The 22,946-nt window shown below is 33.1% G+C and overlaps 1 protein-coding gene across 1 annotated transcript in view; it reads left to right on the top strand.

The window, feature by feature from the left end:
• Positions 1–6,232: 6,232 nt before the first annotated feature.
• The window catches only part of LOC129753099 (protein timeless homolog), a 225,096-nt gene continuing 208,382 nt past the window's right edge, over positions 6,233–22,946 (top strand). Inside the window, exons 1-4 of the mRNA XM_055748904.1 lie at positions 6,233–6,743; positions 6,806–7,578; positions 17,301–17,424; positions 17,743–17,906. Coding sequence (XP_055604879.1) covers positions 6,318–6,743; positions 6,806–7,578; positions 17,301–17,424; positions 17,743–17,906 — 1,487 coding nt within the window. The 5' untranslated portion in view covers positions 6,233–6,317. The remainder of the gene's footprint in view (positions 6,744–6,805; positions 7,579–17,300; positions 17,425–17,742; positions 17,907–22,946) is intronic.

Genomic DNA, 22,946 nt, shown 5'->3' with positions numbered 1-22,946 from the left:
GCTTCTAAAGTCTTAATGCTTACAGGTAATCATACCTCTTGTACATCAAAAGTTTTAAGGTTGATGGGACACCAAACTGACGTAGTCAGAAAAATTATTGGTTTTACCAGTTATTTTTAAATTTACAAAAACATGCGATTTTCACCCTACTTAGAAAAAGGGGTAAGTTGCAACAAACTTTGTAATTAATGAAAAATCAGATGAAAACGTTTGAAAATTTAAAGTCTTTGACACATTTGTGATGTCATAATCAAGGTTGCCGAAATCATAGAAAAATCTATAATTTCACATAATTTTGAGCCAAATTTCATCACAGAATCTTTGTCACAGAACACAGAATTTTCAGAATATTCACAGATTTCACAGAATTTTAAAACTTTGGACGTTTTTTCAAAATTATTTTTTTATGTCAATTCAAATTTTGGATAATTATCTTTGAATTGGAGAAAAATGATAAAATTAATAATGATAATTGATTTTTCTTAAGTAAAATGTAAAAAAGACGCAATTTGACATGACTTTTGAATGAAATTAATGGAAAAAGAATCACAGAAAATCGTCACAGAATTTTTGGGAAAAATCACAGAAAGTCAGATTTTTTTTTTCGGCAAAACACAGAATTTTTTTCGGCAACCTTGGTCATAATGTATAAAGCACCAATTGCAGTAATTTTTGTTTTTTTTTCGAATTAAATTTTACATTTTTTCTGTCAAAAATGTTTTTAAGAAAAAAGTGTTAATCTGCTGCATCTGCTTTAGGGGTAAAAATTACTACAAAATATTCTATTATCTTAAATTAATCATGTAAATAAATCTTAGAATAGATGGAATTTCAATGTTAACAAACGCATAATTCAAAACAATCATATCCCAGCATATGGAAACGCGATTTATGAGATTTAGTTCTGATTTGCATTTTGTTGCATTTTGCCCCAGTCAGCTAACTGAATTATAAAAATATTTATTAAAAAAAAATGGAGATTGTCCGAAAAATATTTATACACCAACAGTGTTGGTATTGGATAATGAAAGCAATATAAAGTTTGTCGGTGATATCATTAAGCCAGTCCGTCATACGACGTATTTTTACGGCATCGAAAAATGTAAAAAAAATTTACATCTATTGCTCGATTTTTCAATTTTTTTTTATGAGAATCAAAAACTTTAAAAAAAACTCTTTCGCGATGTTAAAAACTATGTCATTATCAATTTGTTATCATTCAATGATAACTTTATTACAGTACATTGAATTTAAAATTCAATGAGTATTGTGGTATACAAATGTTGCATCTAACCCTGCTTTTGCATGATGCCCCGTTTGACGGTACTTAATAGAGGCGAATCTATCTATCTAAACTAAATTTATGTGTATCTGCCTATTGAAGATTTGTAAACTTCACAAACATTTTTATAATCATAATTTTCCGTATCGAACCTGAGAAAAAAAATCAATTAGAAACAGATTATCAAAGATTTTTAAATCTACAGATTGAATGTCGCCTAGAAAACGCCTTTAACTTGGACCGAACAAAAACTAAACATTCATGGATCAGAAATTCAATCCTCCGCCTCGTCCCGTTTTATTTCTTTCAATTAAATACCTATCACGATGGGAATCAATTATATCAAGCTTCTCTTTCCGTCTTCATCATCTTTCCATTATTGGATGTGGTGAAAGTTTTGCCCTTCTTTTTTCCGAGAGCGCAGAATTTCTCCGTGTGGTGCATCGAAAATTGGGGCTGATGATGATTCTCGTTCGCTTTATCGCAAAAGTCTGACGACAACGGTGGGTGGTAGGAGAAATTGTCGGAAGAATTCGAGGCAAGGGACAAAATAGGGAGCAAACAGCCCCGGGCAGCTCGTTCGTGTGCACCCCCCACACACACCAGAAGCAGTAAATAATAATAACATAATAAGTGGGGAGAATTAATCGAATTTAACCCCTCGAAAATTTTGAACCACAGCTAAAGTGCCCGTGGCGTCTGTCCCAAAACCGACATGAAGCGGAAGAAAAATAAAGTCTGCGAATGGTCTGATATCCAACATCGAATAAACAAACGATCCTGCTGTTACGCGAATCTATAGGAGTGGGGGCGTTCGAATAAATCTGCAAAAATGCAATTTATTAGATCTGTGCGAAATCAAAGTTGAGGATATTTCGGGAATGCTATTATTCCGGTATCAGAAAGAGATTGTATGAACAAATGGAGTTTAAACAATGAAGTATCGTTAAATTGTTTGATAATTCCTTTGAGTAAAAGATTCAGCGGACTGATTGAAAAAACTTGGCAAGGTATCTCTCAGTTGCCTTGATCGTTGTTATTGAACACATCGTACTTTTTTTTAATATCTACTTTAAATTGAAAATGGTCAATATTATGGAAAAGACTCTTATTTATTTTAGAAAATAAACCAACATGGAAATGATATTTAGGGCATGACAGCACCGCAGATGTGTTTAAAGCGTTTGGTTGGTGTTATTTTGGTGTATATTACCAAAATATGAACAGCATCCGCAGTAGAAGGAGACTCGAGGCCGTTTTTCTGTCCGCGATCGAGCTCGACTTTGATGTGTTCGCATTCTGTGAAACGAATTTAGATTCAACAATCAATGATCAGCTGATTTTTCCTGAATCGTTTTCAACTTACCGCTGTGACCGTACTTCTGTGAACTCAGATAAAACTTCGGGTGGAGGAGTATTAATTGCTGTGAACAATCGTTTTGCCAGCACTTTGGTGAATGAGTCGACCTGCAACGAAGAAGTTACCGTTAAACTTATGTTAAACGGAACAGAAATTATTATTTGCTGCATTTACTTACCGCCTGGATCCAGTTGTGAGCGATATCGATCTCATACGGCAAGTATTGAAGCGTTAATTAATAACGCGCCGGCTGAAAGTAAGGTGATTGTTATTGGCGATTTCAACTTGAAAAATACGTCTTGGTTTCGAGATAAAGACACTGATCTTCATCTGTTACCGTATAACGTTCGCTTACCAGAGGAAGCCGTTCTTGTTGACGACATGGCTGCATCGGACCTGTTTCAAATTTGTGGAATACCAAATCAAAACAATCGCTTTCTTGATTTGTTATTTACAAACGACGTGGAAAGCTGCCAAATAGAAGAATGTGTACCGCTGTTACAGAACGAGTCGCATCATACTGCCATGGTTGTAAGTGTCAATGTAGACAAACTGCATTACTCGGATCCAGAGTCGGCTGAAGAAAACAAGGTAATGATTGATTTCAAGAATTTCGATGATGCAGCTGTTTCTCAATCACTACTGGAGGTTGAATGGGAGAACGTTTTTATTTCGAATGAAGATTTTAATGTTGATCACGCTGGACCTCGCGTTCAAATGATGTTTGAATTTTTAAGCGGTTTTGGAGTTTTCGATAATGTTGCAGAAAACTTTCGTTCAGTTGAAAGCGTAATTGATTTCAATGTCTTGTCTTTCTACAATGTTATTTACGGCATACTGCTAGAGCATTGTAGAACAGTCAAAAAAAGGCCGAATCGAACTAAATACCCAGAATGGTTCAACGCCGAAACAATTCGTCTTCTCAGAGATAAAAGAAGAAAACACAATAAGTATCGTAAAAGCAAAGCTCAGTCGGATAAAACTGCTTACCGAGCTGCGTCTAATGCCTTCAACACTTTGCATAGAGCCCAGCGTATAACATATTTGCATGAACTTCAAAGAGGTATTCAAGCTGAACCGAAGCGTTTTTGGAAGTACGTCAATTCCAAGCGCAAAGCAAATTTAGTTCCACAAAACATTTGTTTCAACGACAAAAGTGCTAGTACTTTCGTTGAGGCTTCTGAATTATTTGCCGAATATTTTCGCAGCATTTACAACGCAAACGATTTGGTTGCAGAATTAGCATTGCAAGTCACGGCAGAGGTGATGCCAGAATTGAGCGTATCGACAACGGATGTTCGGCAGAAAATTTCTCAGCTCGATGAATCCAAAGGAAGTGGACCTGATGGTATTCCAAATTCATTTCTTAAAAAGTGCGTGGGCGCTATTGAAAAGCCTCTACAATTGCTCTTCTCAGCTTCCATTCGTGATGGTTTGTTTAGCAAACTATGGAAGATCTCACACATTTTGCCGATTCACAAAAATGGTTCAAAATTGCCCGCTGAAAACTATCGAGGGGTAGCAATTCTTTCTGCTATACCAAAAATGTTCGAGAGCATAATTTACGACCAGATGTACTCATGGCTAGAAAGAAAAATGGCAGATGTTCAGCATGGATTTTTAAAAAAGCGATCTACTGTGACGAATTTAGCAGAATTTGTTTCCCGAACTTCTCAATGGATGACGCAGGGTTCGCAAGTTGATGTCATATATACAGACATGTCTAAAGCTTTTGACGTTATCAATATTAAAGCTCTTCTGTCAGTGCTGCGCAAAAATGGAATCACCGGTGTTAGTCTACAATGGATACGTTCGTACCTGATGGAAAGAGTTCAGTTTGTAAAACTTGGGAACGCGAGATCTAGCGTATTCCTGGTCAACAGCGGCGTACCTCAAGGGAGTCACTTGGGACCCCTACTTTTTATAACTGTAATGAACGAGTTCCCCGAAGTGCTGCGTGACGTGTTTGTGCTGATCTACGCGGATGATTTGAAAATGTTCCTTCCTGTTCGGCATCCCAAGGATTGTATGGTTCTACAGAATGCGCTTAGCAAATTTTCTGAGTGTTGCAGCCATTTTGGTTTGAAAATCAATGCCTCGAAATGCAGCGTGATCACCTTTTCAAGGAAGATGAGCAACATAGTGCACGATTATTGTCTTGATAACAACTGTTCCGTAACAAGAAAATTCTCAGTGAAAGATCTAGGCGTAGAGTTGGATGCAAAACTTAGTTTTTCGAAACATATCGAACAAGTCGTTGCCAAAGCCAATTCCATGTACGGTATGGTTAGCAGGATTTGTCACGAGTTGGACAATCCTTATACTATCGTCTCGATTTATGTTGGACTTATCCGAACCACTATCGAATATGCCAGTATTGTGTGGCAGCCATACTACAATGTTCATAAGAATAGAATCGAAAGAGTTCAAAAACGATTTCTAAGGTACGCCTTGAGAAACCTTGGCTGGCAAGAAGATATGCCAGGATATCGAGCTTTGTGTATGCTGGTTGGCTTGGAATCACTAGAAAATCGCAGAAAATCAATCGACATGTTGTTTTTAAAGGATTTGACCTGTGGAAAATATTTTTCACCGTATTTGATGTCACAGATTTCTCCTAACGAAGGACGTAGCAGTCTACGCAGCATACGACCGTTCCAGCTCCCTAACCGAATTCAAAACTATGCTTGCAATGAACCAATATACAGAATGATGGCGCTCTACAATGCACATGCTAACGTTATAAAACTGAATATGTCCAGAGAACAAATCAAAAATAGACTTAAGTTAGTTTTTCCATAAATATATTGTAAACACCATTAGAGATAAAAGGCTGAAGCCTAGGATCTATCAATAGTAAATAAATAAAAGCGTTGATCACATTTAAACAAACATTTTTCAAAAATGCAACACCTTTGAAGCAGTAAATTCTAATGGAAAAATAAATGCGCCTATCGATATACAATATCAGTAGGGTTGATTGCGTGTCTTGGATTGGAAGATGCCAGATGTACTGATTTTCCATTTTTCAATTTTGATTTTTGAGATGTCGTACAAATTCTTCGAAAACGCTTGATTGATACCCGATTATCGTAGTTTTAAAATCTTTAGTTGGGCTTTGCCCTGTCAAAAGAATAAAGCTTGCTCTTTACTATCACGCAGATTTCCATAAGAATCACTATTGCTTTCTCTGTTCAGCACATGAAAAATCTTATTCCGGGATTGCGAGTGCGCCCATCGCCTACAAAAAAAACAACAAAAGCCACAAACAATAATCTCTAAATAGTTTACAACATTATTTGAATTAAGGAGGAATTATTACAATTAAAACTGAATTTCATAAAGTTTGTTCATTGCTTGAAAATTCACTTTGTGAAAAAAAAAGATGATCAGTAATTTTGAACTGTTCGACGAATATTAGCCACCTTGGCATCTCTGGTTGTAATGACGATGATGGTTTGGGATTGATGACGGTGCGCAGGCGATCAAAACAAACCTACAAAGTAGATTTGCGCGCGCAAAGTTTGCCTTGTATTTTTATTTTCGATCTGCGTGTTGTCTTCTTGCGCGTTTCGGTGAATACGGGTTAAAATTTTCGAGTGATTAACCATCGCGGTTCTGAAATCCGGTGTTTTTTCGTGGTTTACGGTAAAGTGTTGTGTAAAGTTAACGAAAATGTCGATCCTGCTTGCAGATATTGATGCAACCTGTTCGTCTTTGGGGTGGGATGACGGTTCCAAGTACTACATGGAACCGGATGCTATACAAGGGCTCAAACATTTGATTTGGATTTTAAAACGAGACGCCGATGACCATGAGTATCGTCGGTACATTGGCCAGAAAAAGGTCATGCAAACCGACCTTATTCCAATGCTTATGAGCAATTTCGATAATCCCGAAGTGGCAGATGTATTGCTCAGGTTGATCGTAAATTTGACCTATCCACCACTACTTCTGTACAACGGTAACTATCCGAAAGATGCCGTTGGAAGGAGGAATTTCATGCATTTGGTCGAAACACTGCAAGGGTACAAAGAAGCATTTGCCGTCCAGCAAGCATGGGCGGCCCTTGGAGATCGATTGCAGAAAATTTTGCAAATTGTATGGTATTTTTGTTGTTCAGATTTGGTATGAAATTTCATCATTCTTTTTTCTTTTCTTAGGACTGGAGCGAACGGGTAGAGGATCAGGAACTCATAATAGAGAGAATTCTTACTTTAATTCGTAACGTGCTCCAAGTGCCATCCAGTATGGAATCTGAAAAACGCTTCGATAACGATGCAAGTCTGCACGACCAGGTTCTGTGGGCACTTCACCAAACTGGTGTGTTAGATCTGATTCTTTATATTCTGGGATCGGAGCATGAGCATCAATATCACTTACATGCTCTCGAAATAACGTGTCTCGTTTACCGGGAGCAATCGGCGACGAAATTAGCAGATGCATCGCTCCAAAGAAGTGCGGCTGAAAAGCACCGCGATGAACTGGAGCTCTTGGCCGCCAGGAAGCAGGAAAAATCTAAGCAACAGGTTCGCATTCCTGCTGCACGACATTCTCGTTTCGGGGGTACTTACGTGATGCAAAATATGAAATCTATCTCGGACAATGATCTCATATGCCACCAATCGCTGCAAAAAGCTCTGAAAATGGAATTCGATACGGACAAAAAACGGGTGAAAAAGTCTTTTCGACACGTTAAAGAAACGGGATCGGTAGAAAGGCAAAGTGCGTTTTCGGTTCGTCTATTTTTACGGGAATATTGTGTTGAAATTTTGCAATCATTGTACAATAACATGGTACGACAAGTGCGTAGAGTGCTGGAACGTCACGCCGGCCACGATGCCGGCGGTGGTCACGACGATTCATATCTTTTGTGGGCCATTAGATTTTTCATGGAGTTCAACCGGATGAACGACTTCAAGCTAGAGCTTGTTAGGTAAGTTTACGTTAAGCCTAGCAAATTAAGTCTGTACAAATTTATTGTTTTATCTAGTGATTATGTTTGATAGTGTTAAAGAATTTTCGAAGTTTTAGATGATTTCTACTTTAACCAGTGTTTAATTGAAAAGATTATCTCATAAGTTAATCATATCAACAATCAGAATAACTGTTTAAAGGCTTACCTAATGTTTATTTTATATAGATAAACCATTTTGGAAGGTATTATTTTTTAATATTAATGCATTTGAAATCTGCATTCCTAAATTGTTGAGCTAAAAACTTTTCAGGTGACATTATAACGTTCAAGCCACTGTGATAGAAGAAAAAAAAATCTAACTCCGCATTAGAGATAATGAATCATTCTCGTGCGCCACGAAGCAAGAACATTAATACTTTGAATGGCAAGCAGCACGGCACGGCCCCCACAAGTTGGGACAAGCCGGTTTTCCGTGCAGGTCATTCCATGTTGAAAAGCCAGATTCAATCAGCGGAAGACAAAAGAAACCAACCCGAAGCTCCGACCGTAGCCTACATACATAGGTAGGATGCTTTTGAGTTTAGTTTCGTCGGCTTGGAACTAAACTAGTAAAACGAAGTTGACGTACCATACTTTTGTCTGTCTGATCCCGATGCCACACGATATCCAACAATTTCCCCAGAATCAGAAGGAGCGAGAGCTTTCGCTAAAAGTTTTCATCCAACCACAGAGAGATACGACGACGAACGACGCCCAAGCTTCTTTCTTTGTGCCAAGAACGGGCGAGTCAGATAGTTAGTTAGTTTGTTAGTTAATCCTGTGCAGTGAAAGAAAAGATAATAAACTCTATTTATTCAGGTGTTCACATTTTGTGGCGGCTGCAACTTCGTAGTCGTAGTTGGTATCTCGATTTCCGTAAACCCGCTCTACTCTCGCTCAACTAACTATTTGGAACTGCTTTTTGCCACTGTCTGTCTGTCTATATTCCATGTGCATGTCCCGATTTCCTCCTCGAGGGTGGATGTGGTGGATTCATTTTCTTCCAACTTCCAGATGAAGCTCCAGAACCTGTTTGCATTATGCATATATAGAGGAAAACTTCTTAGCTAGGAAAGGGTAGATTTGTAACGGTGTGGTTTTTAGCAAAAACCGAGTTCATCATCATCGTTGCTGGCCGCAAAGTGCATTTATACTAGCAAGAGATAGAGAGAGAAGATGCTCCTCCTGGAAGCGTTCTGGCAGCTAAGGATAGTTGTTCCCCAAGCTCGACGATCTCCGGTGGCAACCGGAAACATCAACCTAGAGGGTATGATTTTGATCAGTGCAGAGATCCGCACTAACTGTACAAATTAATGTATGTTTCGGTTTTGTTTCGGGTTTTGGCAGCAACGCCACTTGCAAGCCATCTGATAGAGCTGTCGGGATGAAGGAAGTTGCTTAGTAATAATATAAATTACAAATTTTCTCGTTCTTTGTGCGTAAATAGTTTTCGAATTCATAAATAGTCTTATTATTATAAGGAAGTGCTCCTTTTGATTATGTGTTTGCACAATAAGCGTCTTGCTTATTTTGAACTTCACTAATGCTTCGTTAGTTGAATCATATCATACACGTGAAAGACTGACTTAGATAAATTCAATGAATTTGTTCTCGACGTTTTTGCGAAACTGGGCTGCACAATTAAAAAAAATGATTTTTTCTCGTCAGTCTTATAAAAGAATTAAAAACAAAAAAACAAATAGGTAGTTTGGCAAACCACCGCTCAAATCCGTCGAAAAATGAAAAATTTACTGATTTTGGCAAAATCAAACTTGATGACCTGTTTTTTACGTCAGGTAGTATTTTCCTTTATCCTTAGGGTCCCTATTTTTTCGATAATTCGTAGAAAATCCGTAGGAAATACTGAAAATCCGCACATTTTGAACATTAGTAAAAAGTAGATCCGTCATCTCAATTTCTCTCATGACTCTTTTGGTATTTTAAAATTTAAATTGACAAAAATGAAAAAAAGCGAATTGGAAAAATTTACAAATTTAACAAAATAAACTACATTAACAAAATTAGAAAACTTGACAATATTGATGAAATGAAAATAAAAATTAAAAATCAGCTATTTTGACAATGTAGGGAAATTTAAATAAAATGATGAACGTATCGATGTAAAAAAATTACATAATCAACAATTCACAAACTGGACATTTCCTCAAATTGGCTAAATAAATAAAATTTACAAAATTAATCAAATTGACCAGTGCGACATAATCGACAAAAATGACAACAATTGACAAAGTTGAAAAAAATTCACAAGCCTTACAAAATTTACTAAATTGACAAAATAAAAAAAAAATTACCACAATTGGCAAGATTGACAAAATTGACAAAATAAACAAAATTGACAAAATTTACATAATTGACAAAAATGACAAACCTGACAAAAATTACAAAATTGAAAAAAAAACCAAATTGACGGGATTGACAAAATTGATAAAATTGACATAATATTTTTTTTGATAAAATTGAAAAAAATTGACAAAATTTACTGACTCGTCATGATTTAAAAAAAAATCAAATTGACAAAATTGACCAAATTTACAAAATTGAAGAAAAATCACAAACTTGACAAAATTTACTAAATTGACAAAATTGAAAAAAAGTAACCAAATTGACAAAATCGACAAAATTAAAAAAAAAAAATGTCAAAATTGAAATGCAATTGACAAACTTGACAAAATTTACTGAATTGACAAATTTGAAAAAAATATCAGATTAACAAAATTGATAAAAAAATCACAAACTTGATAAAATTTACTGAATTGACAAATTGACCATTGTGACAAAATTTACGAAATTGACAAAGTTGACAAAATTTACTAAATTGACAAAATTAAAAAAATACCAAATTGAGCAGATTGATAAAATTGAAATAAAATTGACAAACTTGATAAAATTTACTGAATTGACAAATTTGAAAAAAAAATATCAAATTGACAAAATTGAAAAAAAAATCATAACTTGACAAAATTCACTAAATTGGAAGAATTAAAAAAATATCAAATTATAAAGATTGACAAAATTGACAAAATTAAAAAAAAATTGACAAAATTTATTAAATTCACAAAATGTAAATAAAGAAAATGTAAATTGAGCAGATTGATAAAATTGAAATTAAATTGACAAACTTGATAAAATTTACTGAATTGACAAATTTGAAAAAAAATATCAAATTGACAAAATTGAAAAAAAAAATCATAACTTGACAAAATTCACTAAATTGGAAGAATTAAAAAAATATCAAATTAACAAGATTGACAAAATTGACAAAATTAAAAAAAAAGACAAAATTTATTAAATTGACAAAATTGACCAAGATTGACAAAATTGACAAGATAGAAAAAAATTAACAAGATTGAACAAAATTGACAAAATAGACAATTGAAAAAATTGATAAAATTGACACAATTAATAAAATCGACAAAATTTGAAAGATTGACAAAAAATTGACAAAATTGTCAAAATTTGCAAAATTGACAAAATTGATAAAATTGACAAAATTGACATAATTGACAAAATTGACAAAATTGACAAAACTGACAGAATTGACAAAATTTACAAAATTGAAAAATTTACTTAATTGACAAATTTGAAAAAAAAAATTATAAAATTGACAAAATTTAAAAAAAGTCACAAAATTTACTAAATTGACAAAATTGACAAAATTGTCAAAATTGATAAAATTGACAGAAATGACAAAAATGACAAAATTTACAAAATTAATTAAATTGGCAAAATTGACAAAATTCGATTACTTTGGTCAATTATATAATTTTTTGGAGTTTTGTCAATCGTGTTACTTTTGTTAATTTGAGTTAAATTGACAAACCTGACAAAATTTACTTAATTGACAAATTTTTAAACAAATAACCAAATTGACAAAATTCAAAAAAATAACAAACTTGACAAAATTTACTAAATTGACAAAATTGAAAAAAATACCAAATTGTCAAGATTGACAGAATTGAAAAAATTGACAAACTTGACTTGACTTGACAAATTTACTTAATTGACAAATTTGAAAAAAAAAATAAATCAAATTGACAAAATTGAAAAAAAATCACAAACTTGACAAAATTTACTAAATTTACCAAATTGACAAAATTGACAAAATTAACAAAATTGACAAAATTGACAAAATCGACAAAATTGACAAAATTGACAAAATTGATAAAATTGACAGAAATGACAAAAATGACAAAATTTACAAAATTAATTAAATTGGCAAAATTGACAAAATTCGATTACTTTGGTCAATTATATAATTTTTTGGAGTTTTGTCAATCCTGTTACTTCTGTTAATTTCGTCAATTTTGTTAATTTTGTTAATTTTGTCAATATGGTTAATTAAAAAAAAGTTCCGATGTTTTCAAGTTTGTCATTTTGATTATTTTCAACATTTTTTTTCCATTTTATCATTTTAGAATTTTTTTTTTCATTTTTGTCAAATTTTTCAATCCAAATGACATTGCCCATTTGGTCATTTTTCATGCTATCAATTTCGTCAATGTTTAATTGTTGTGCATCTTGTCATTTTTGTAAATTTTATTATTTTTGACAATTCGAACAATTTTGTCACTTTGGTCCATTTAGTCAATTTTGTTCAAATTTTCAACAATTAAAAATGGACTCAATTGAAAAAATGGCAGAATGATAAAATTAAAAATATTGACATTTCAAAATTGGTGATGGAATGAGTTATCTTTATTCAGGTTTGTTCGTCAAGTCCTTAAACAACTACCCATTACATTAGCGATAGCTATTTGTCACTTTCCACTTCTCACATTCCCTTACCGGGATTTTCTAAATGAGTACTTGATGTACTTTGATACTCTTACCCAGAATATCTGGCAACACTGTTGTGTTACCACGAATCCAATTTTAGTAGTCTCGCTTAGGCGGTATCCATAAATTACGTAACGCAAAAACTGCACTTTTTTGACCCCCTCCCCCCCGTATGTCACAAATCGTAACGCTTCGACGTACCTCCCTATGAAAATTACGTAACGCTAATAACTACCCCCCCCCCCCTCTCCCCATTATTTTTAAATACTGATTTTCGATGGTAAAAAAAAATTTAAAATAATTTTTTTAACATTCTCCATAACGAAATCTATATCTATCCATATCGCTTCTTAGTACTCAGTACTCATTGATGATAATTCTCTGATAAAATAAATAGAATGTCTTATTACGATTTGCTCTGTGCTTGTTAACTGATGATCTATCTTGTTTACTTTATTTATATGAGTTCATGGGGATAAATGTACCTAATATTCGATTTTCCAACAGTTATTTCACGGATATTCAATACACATTTTAAGGAATCTGTATCAGAATCTTTAAAGAGAAAAGGTTCCAATCCAGTTTCAATCATGTTGAAGCTTACAATTTATAAGCTGATTTTGGTTTGCTTATCATTCTGCTAAAATTGCATGACATCAAAATAGCTGCGATGAAACTGAAATTTGTAAGAAAAAATCGTTACGTAACGATGAGCATACCTCCCCCCCCCCCTCACCTATGTCACAATTCATAACACTCGAGCTTGCTCCCTCACCACCCTCCCTCCCCCCTCCCAGCGTTACGTAATTTATGGATGCCCCCTTAACCGTGTGATGATGTAAACACGGACATCGAAAACTACCCACTTTTGAATACTTTTGACGTAAAACGCCGCTTCAGTGCAGGAACTCACTAGTGACTTAAGGCAAAACAACCTAAAAGTAGGTAGTTGTGCTTTAAGGTACCATTGGGTAGAAATTATTCACTTCGTTCTAGGAAAAAAAAAATACAAAAGTGTAGACAAATCGCGAAATTAATATTTTTATGTAATTTCGAACAGATGTATCTAATGCTTGTTAAGCATGGACTTAAATACTAAACTCAGATTAAGTTGGTTTTTCTGATAAATTTATTCATAGTTTAGCATTTTTTTGCAATGTGAATTTTTTTTGTAAACTCACAAAAAGATAATTGATGCAGACCCGTACCTGTAAGGAATTTACCACACGCTCTTTTTTTTAATCAAAATAAGTAGTTTTGGTTCAAAACAGCACTTTGGTGGCCGCCCTCAACTTTGAGTTTGACTGGGCAATAGCAAAACTAAGTTCTGATACGCATACTCAATACTAAGTTCGGCAGTCGAACTCAAATTTATCCTTTTTTCGAGGGTAGCTTATTTTCAGGGAATTAAAGGATGATTAAAATTTGTTGTATCCGGATGTTGATGTTCCGGTACATTGCATTCCAATTACAGAGCGGTGGAAAGTTTTGACACTCCCGGTCAAAGAAAACTTTCGGATGTTACTTCCCACGGGAAGTAAACAACATCCGGAAGTTTCCGGACATTCCAAGCCGCTCACCATATGATGACAATGACGGACAGAATTTTACGCTGACACGGTGAACATGCATTTCATTATAAAGTTCCTTCATAGTCTTCCGGTAATTGTTCCGGAACGACAAAATTTTGCGACGTGTTCGTTGGTTGCTGTTCCGGTTCGAACTGAACTCGCTAAGTGTTTTCAGTCCAACAAAGAGAGATCAATTTTTAGTTCATAAGGTCGAACTCAGCTTTGATCCCTCGCCGAAGGTAAAAAAGGGATCAATTTTGAGTTCGCAGTTCGAACTCCGTTTTGATCCATCGCAAGGAGGAAAAAGGGTACTTAACTTTAAGTTCATAGAATCGAACTATGTTTTGAACCTCGGTCATACTTAATTTTGAGTTAAAAAAAAAGAGCGTGCACGGTGTGGGAAATTCCTGGAAAAACCGTATCTGGCATGCAAGGTTGCCGAAATCACAAAAAAATCTGTAATTTTACAGAATTTTTAGCAAATTTTGTATCACAGAATCTGTGTCACAGAACACAGAATTTTGAAATAGTCACAGAATTCACAGAATTTTCGAATTTAGAATGGATTTCCAAAATAACATTTTTTTTGGACAATATAAAATTAAGATTTCTTACTTTATAATTGAAAAGTATGATGAGATTGGTAATGTAAATTGATTTTTCTCATCTAAAAGTTCGAAAAACCCAATTCATCATGAATTTTCAATGAAATTAAAGGGAAAGCATCACAGAAAACTATCACAGATTTTTTTTGGGTGAAATCACAGAAAATCAGATTTTTTTTCTCATAAACACAGAATTTTTTTTCGGCAACCTTGCTGGCATGATGATGGTCGGGCGGAGTTCCTCCGGTAGCTATTGAGCTCGATCAATGGAATCATCCCATTCCAGTTGCAGTTGCTAATTATTGATCTACTGCTGCTTTTTTGAAGGCGATGTCGTTGACTGTTCTTCCGTTGCGATCCGATAAGCCCTGGCGGACCGTTCAATTGAGCCGGTTCTCTATTAGAATCCTACGCTGGTTCCATGTGTTTGGAGGATGGACCTGATAAAAATAAATTTCATTTGATTGAAAACGCCGGAAAAAATTGATTCAAAGACGACTTACAAATTCTTTGGTTGGCTTCTGCTGCTGAACCGAAGAGGTAGGGCAACGTTTTCCGCGACCAAATGAAGGTGATTCCACTTGGTGCCAACTTGATTGTCCTTTTCAAATATTTGGCCAGGTTGTGCAGTGCTTCGGTCACATTTCGACAGGCAAAGTATAAATTCAGCTATCTTGAAAGCAGTGCCAAGAATCTGAAAATAGAGAACGAATAAACGTATTAATATTTCCCGGATCGGAATATTTACATTACTTTTTGAAACATATCAAAGATTAATAATGCAGAAATCGCTTACCCAAAACTTTTTCCAATGTTTTGTCACAATCTGTTGTCAAATTGGTCAAGAAAAAACGGCAGGCTGCTCCAGAAATCAAACACGTCTATAAATCGTAAACAAAATGTCTGACACTGCAGTGGGTACTATTAATTCTCTGTGCTATTAATTTAATACGAGTTAATTTAGGTTAACCTACCAAGTATGTCAAAACTACCAACTCAAAACTACGTACTTTGGGCTTAATGCTAATCAACCCAGCAGTGAGAAGATTTTCATTATTTTTTGTCAATTTTGCCATTTTGTCAATTTTTTAATTTTTTTGATTTTTTTAAATATTTTTTTTTGTTATTTTTGTGATTTTTATTACTACTGTCATTTTTTTTCATTTTTGTCAATTTTGTCTTTTTTTCATTTTCAACATTTTGTCATTTTTTTCATTTTTAATTTTTTTTCTTTTTTTTTCATTTTTGTCATGTTTGTCATTTTTATCAATTTTGAAATGTCTGCTCTTGTGTGAGAACTGTTTGCACATTTTTCGTTAATTTTTGTGAAACATTTATTGTTTTTTCGTCGGCTTGTTTTGCAAGCACCTTTTCATAACAAAATATTGCCCAATAACTATTAGAAAATAATATGATGATCTAATTCGCTTTAAATTACATGCATGTTCCCAAATGTTTTCCAAATGCTTTAAACTTTACTATGGAGCACTTGGTGGCGCTACTGTTTGGTTATTATCTTCAATTGACTAAAGCAAGTGACAGTTCGGATTGACTCCCATCCCGTCATAGTCTTTGCTAGACACCAACCCCAACAACAACCGTACAATTGCACAGGTTTTCCGGTGCAAACTAAAAGCTTTCATCGCGCAACGTAAGATCTGAAGAGAGGAAGAGAAAAGGGAACGAAAAATTTAGCCCGAAAGCTCAAAGCCTTCCTTCTCTAAAGGAAATTTTCCGGGGAACAACTTTATCCAAGACTGTATCTTATTCTACAAAAAAGTTGTTAGCTGCTTATGTCTTTTTGGATTAAAAAACAATGAATTCAATTGACATCACTGCTATTACCTCGCGAAGTTTTGCTTGAAAAGAAGTCTTGCAATACCTCGCTAGGAATCCGGCAGTGATGTCTATTGAATTTATTGTTTTTCAATCCCAAAAGACATAAACAGCTAACAACTTTTTTGTCGAATAAGATACGAAGTTCCAGTCTTGGGTAAAGTTGTTCGGCAGAAAATTTCCTGCAAAGAATTTATAAACTGGCACCAACACCATAAGCAGGCTCGGTTCCACAGAAGAAAAAAAAATGAAGTTGATTTTTCAGTACAAAATATTCAATTTTCCCATAGGAACCTAAAAGTTCAAATTTACTAATGTAAACGTTACTTAAAAATTCTGCAAAAAATCAGGGATGAGTTTTAAACCAAAAAGAAGCTTTACAGACCCCAGGGTTTGAGCAATTCAAAAATGACCCCACCCTCCTCTGTCACAGGGTTTTATCCATTAGCAAGTGAGTGTAGGAAGGTTAAGAAGAAACACATCCTTTTTTCAATCGTAATCATTTTCCAACCATGTGTAAACATTGGCGGAAGCAGTAGCTTTTGCATGTGTATAGTATATCCGTAATATCTAACGTCTTACTTTAAAACGTTTGACATCAAAGGTGAATGAAATTCTATTAAAAATGTACAACGCATAGAAATCTCTTGAACTTTTTGAATAGAACATTTCAATGCAGCAGCGCTAAAGCTACTGGCTTTTGTGTGTGTGTGCGTATGTGCGGATCAATGTTTGCTCTATTCGATTTAAAAATCTATTATAATTTTATAAACGTGTTCCCCCATGGCTTAGCCAGGCCGGCTTCATCCGGTAGAACGACGAACTCCATTAAACGTACTCCAACCCTCCCCAGATAACTGATTTTCTTTCTACTCCCTTTTGTCCTTTACAGCGAGTCCCTGAGCGTGCAGTGCTTCCACTGGATCATAACCCGCATCGAGCACTACGTCGATATGATGGGGTCGGATAAAACCCGGGATCGCCTTTGGGCGCGTCGTTTGCACGTAGCCGTACAGGTAATTTTCCGGCTTCTTTTCTTCGCCCCCTCTGAGCGTCATGTGGCAGTGGAAGGTTTAAGCAATTTCATAAATATTAAATCATCTCTGTTTTCCCGTTTTCCTTCCTCTGGATTTTTTTTTCCATTTTCATGTCTATTTTACTATCGGGCCGTGCGGTCGTGCCGTGCGTCGTCGTCGTCTTCGTCGTCTGGGCCAAATACTGGGGCCGCCCGGGGCTTGCATTGTCCAACGGTTCACTGAACAACAACATGCCGTTACACGGATCATCGAATTCGTGTCTTGTGTTTTGGTGGCGAACCGACAAACCGGATTTAGGCTTATCGGGAAATGTTGCAAAGTTTGCAAGCTCTGCAGAAAGTGCCAGACGAAAAGGCCCGGGAACTGTTCCTAATGTTGCAGAACAATGTGTTCTATGTGCTGGAATACCGGGAGGTGGTTCTCCATTTGCTGATAAATTTTACCGAAACAAAAAGCACAAGGTTAGTATTTTATACTGTCTGTTACGTTTAAATTGATTTTATCGGACCCTTTTCTGAACAGCTTCATTTTCATCTTTCCGTTTCAACTTGCTTTGCTGTGAAAAAAAATTAACCAATTTAATGTAGCAAACGAGATTCAAAATCAAACCTTAGAGTATTGGTAAACATGTTTAGGTAAAAATGCAGTTTTTTTCCCTTGCACAGACATTTTTTAAATTTATTTTTGCTGACTCCTTTCATTCCATTTGATATTTTTTTGATTGGATGTTAATATTTCATCATGATCGACATCTACAGAAGGGTCTTTCGCACAATTCCAATCTGCATCCAGGATATAAATTACACATTTTCACATGTCTATTTGTTCAAATCACAAATGTAGTCAACCGTTTTTGCATCCTGCCGGAACCGAGTCGCAACGAGTCGTTGTGGGAAATTGACAGAAATATTTATTTATTTTGGAGTGAAAAAATTATTAGTAAATTAGCTGCCAGTGATGGAAAAACAAACAATCCAGTTTGTTTCGATATTTGTCTAAAATAAACACCAGAGCGCACGCGGTCAATTGATATTGATATTACTATTGAAAATAAACACAAAATTCGCTTTCAGGGCCTAACTGTCCTTCGGTAGGACATAATAGGCCTTTTCAAACTCTCATCACAGGTTTACGCAGATTGAAATCGACCATTATTGCACATAAATTTGCTGTTACTGTGTCCCCCCGCTGCTGATGAATGTGCGTGGTGCATCTAGTAGGCCACTCCGGTTTGTGGCGGGACTGGTGAATGATGGGTTATGGTTTTCGGCACGGTTGACTAGATGGTAGATGTTGTTGCCTCGGGTGAATTTTGAATTTGTTGGGAATCGAATGATACGCATTGGTTGCTTTGATCGACCTGTGTTGTTAGAACCCTGTTCTGTTTGTGCTCATGATTTTTTAAAAGTTGACCACTGGAAACTAACAATTCCACTTTTTTTTTGAAATTGTATTTGTTCTCTAGATTTATGTTTATTTCAAATGAGTGGTATAAACTTGTTTGACAAAAATGACAAAAATTGCACTAATGACCAAAATGGCAAAGATGACAAAAATGACAAAAACGATAAAAATGACTAAATCGACATCGAGAACAAAAATGAAACAAATAACGAAAAAGACAGGAATGGCAAAAAATTAAAAAAAAAAAACAAAATGACAATAATGACAAAATGACAAAAAACACAAACATTTCGAAAATGGCAAAAATGACAGATTGATAAAAATTACAAAAATGACAAATCTGATTAAATTTGCAATAATGATAAAATGATAAAAAAGACCAAACTGATAAAAATAACAAAAATGACAAAAATCACGAAAAGACAAAAATGACAAAAACGAAAAACTTGTCAAAAATGACAAAAATCACTCCAATGACAAAAATTACACAAAAAGACGAAAATGACGAAAATAACAAAAATGAAAGAACTCGCAAAATGACGAAAATGGCAAATATTTTGAAAATGACAAAAATGGCGCTCATGAAAATTTTAAAAAAAATCGAAAATCACAAAAATGGCAGGAATGAATGACAAAAATTACATAAATGGCATAAATGATAAAAATGTCTAAACGACCGTCTAAACGAAAATGATAAAAAAGGCAAAAATTACATAAATTACATTCATCACAAAAATTACAAAAATGATAAAAATCACCAAACTGATGAAAATGACAAAACTGAATAAAATAATAAAAATGACAATGATGATAAAAAGACCAATTTGACAAAATGAAAAAATAACAAATATGACAAAAATGACAAAAACGTTAAAAATGGCAAAGATTACAAAATTGGCAAAATCGGTAAAAATGACAAAATCAACCAAAAGGACAAAAATGACAAAAATTGCAGAAATGGCCAAAAAAGACAAAAATGGCAAAAATGACAAAAATTTAAAAAAATGACAATAATGATAAAAATGACGAAAATGGCAAAAATGACAAAAATCGAAAAAAATGACGATAGTGATAAAAATGACAAAAATAACAAAAATAACAAATATATAAAAACTGGCAAAACTGACAGAATGAAAAAATTACAAAAATGACAAATCTGATTGAATTGACAAAAATGGTAAAATGACTACACTGATGAAAATAACAAATAACAATAACGACGAAGTGATAAAAATGACCAATCTTATTAAATGGACAGTTATGATGAAGACACAAAAATTACAAAATTGTAAAAAATGACAAATGACAAAAAGATAGAATGACAAAAATTAAAAATAGAACAAAAATGACAAAATTACAAAAATGACAAAAATGACAAAAAAAGACAAAAAAGACAAAAATGACAAAAATGGCAAAAATGACAAAAATGACAAAAATGACAAAAATGACAAAAATGACAAAAATGACAAAAATGACAAAAATGACAAAAATGACAAAAATGACAAAAATGACAAAAATGACAAAAATGACAAAAATGACAAAAATGACAAAAATGACAAAAATGACAAAAATGACAAAAAATGACAAAAATGACAAAAATGACAAAAATGACAAAAATGACAAAAATGACAAAAATGACAAAAATGACAAAAATGACAAAAATGACAAAAATGACAAAAATGACAAAAATGACAAAAATGACAAAAATGACAAAAATGACAAAAATGACAAAAATGACAAAAATGACAAAAATGACAAAAATGACAAAAATGACAAAAATGACAAAAATGACAAAAATGACAAAAATGACAAAAATGACAAAAATGACAAAAATGACAAAAACGACAAAAATGACAAAAATGACAAAAATGACAAAAATGACAAAAATGACAAAAATGACAAAAATGACAAAAATGACAAAAATGACAAAAATGACAAAAATGACAAAAATGACAAAAATGACAAAAATGACAAAAATGACAAAAATGACAAAAATGACAAAAATGACAAAAATGACAAAAATGACAAAAATGACAAAACTGAAAAAAATTACAAAAATGACAAAAATGACAAAAATTACAAAAATTACAAAAATGACACAAATGACACAAATGACAAAAATGACGAGAATGTCAAAAATGACAAAAATGACAAAAACGACAAAAATGACAAAAATGACAAAAATGACAAAAATGACAAAACTGGCAAAAATGACAAAACTGGCAAAAATGACAAAAATGACAAAAATGACAAAAATGACAAAAATGACAAAAATGACAAAAATGACAAAAATGACAAAAATGACAAAAATGACAAAAATGACAAAAATGACAAAAATGACAAAAATGACAAAAATGACAAAAATGACAAAAATGACAAAAATGACAAAAATGACAAAAATGACAAAAATGACAAAAATGACAAAAATGACAAAAATGACAAAAATGACAAAAATGACAAAAATGACAAAAATGACAAAAATGACAAAAATGACAAAAATGACAAAAATGACAAAAATGACAAAAATGACAAAAATGACAAAAATGACAAAAATGACAAAAATGACAAAAATGACAAAAATGACAAAAATGACAAAAATGACAAAAATGACAAAAATGACAAAAATGACAAAAATGACAAAAATGACAAAAATGACAAAAATGACAAAAATGACAAAAATGACAAAAATGACAAAAATGACAAAAATCACAAAAATCACAAAAATCACAAAAATCACAAAAATCACAAAAATCACAAAAATCACAAAAATCACAAAAATCACAAAAATCATAAAAATCACAAAAATCACAAAAATCACAAAAATCACAAAAATGACAAAAATGACAAAAATGACAAAAATTAAAAAAAAGACAAAAATGACAAAAATGACAAAAATGACAAAAATGACAATAATAACAAAAATGACAAAAATGACAAAAATGACAAAAATGACAAAAATGACAAAAATGACAAAAATGACAAAAATGACAAAAATGACAAAAATGACAAAAATGACAAAAATGACAAAAATGACAAAAATGACAAAAATCTCAAAAATCACAAAAATCACAAAAATCACAAAAATCACAAAAATCACAAAAATCACAAAAATCACAAAAACCACAAAAATGACAAAAATGACAAAAATGGCAAAAATGTCAAGAATGACAAGAATGACAAAAATGACAAAAATGACAAAATTGACAAAAATGACAAAAATGGCAAAAATGACAAAAATGACAAAAATGACAAAAATGACAAAAATGACAAAAATGACAAAAATGACAAAAATGACAAGAATGACAAAAATGACAAAAATGACAAATATGACAAAAATTACAAAAATAACAAAAATGACAAAAATGACACAAATGAGAAAAATTACAAAAATGACAAACATGACAAACATGACAAAAATGACAAAAATGCAATGAAAACAATAAAAACAATACAGATTAAAAGACAAAAAATGACAAAATAAGGCATGAACGAATGACAAAAATTACATAAAAGGCAATATTGAAAAAAATGGCAAAAATGATTAAAATAACCTAAATCACAAAAATGACAGAAGTGACAAAAATCACTTAACTGGTTATTATTATATTATAATTTATTAGAGACCTTCTAGCCACCCGGGTCATTCGGATCTGACCAAACTTATGGAAATGACAAAACTGACAAAAATGGTAAAAATGACAATAATTACAAAAACTGTAAAAATGGCAAAAATAAAAAAAAACGCCAAAAAGGACAAAAATTTCATATATAACAGAAATGGCAAAAATGGCAATAAATACAAAAATAACAAAAATATAAAAAATGGCATTAATGATAAACATGATAAAAATGAGAAAACTTTCTAAAATGGCTAACTGACAAAATGACAAAAATGACAGAAATGTCGAAAATGAAAAATCTGATTAAATTTCCAATAATGATGAAAATGACTGAACAGATTAAAATAACAAAAATGACAATAACCATGAAAAGACAAAAATGACAAAAACGACAAAATGTCAAAAATCACACAAATGACAAAAATTACTAAAAACGGACAATAATAAAAAAAAACAAAATTTCAAAAATGACAAACA

The sequence above is a fragment of the Uranotaenia lowii genome, chromosome 1 (genome assembly GCF_029784155.1).
Source record: "Uranotaenia lowii strain MFRU-FL chromosome 1, ASM2978415v1, whole genome shotgun sequence".
Taxonomy (NCBI): domain Eukaryota; kingdom Metazoa; phylum Arthropoda; class Insecta; order Diptera; family Culicidae; genus Uranotaenia; species Uranotaenia lowii.
Note: the sequence above shows the minus strand (reverse complement) of the source record. Positions and strands in the feature narration are given on the sequence as shown.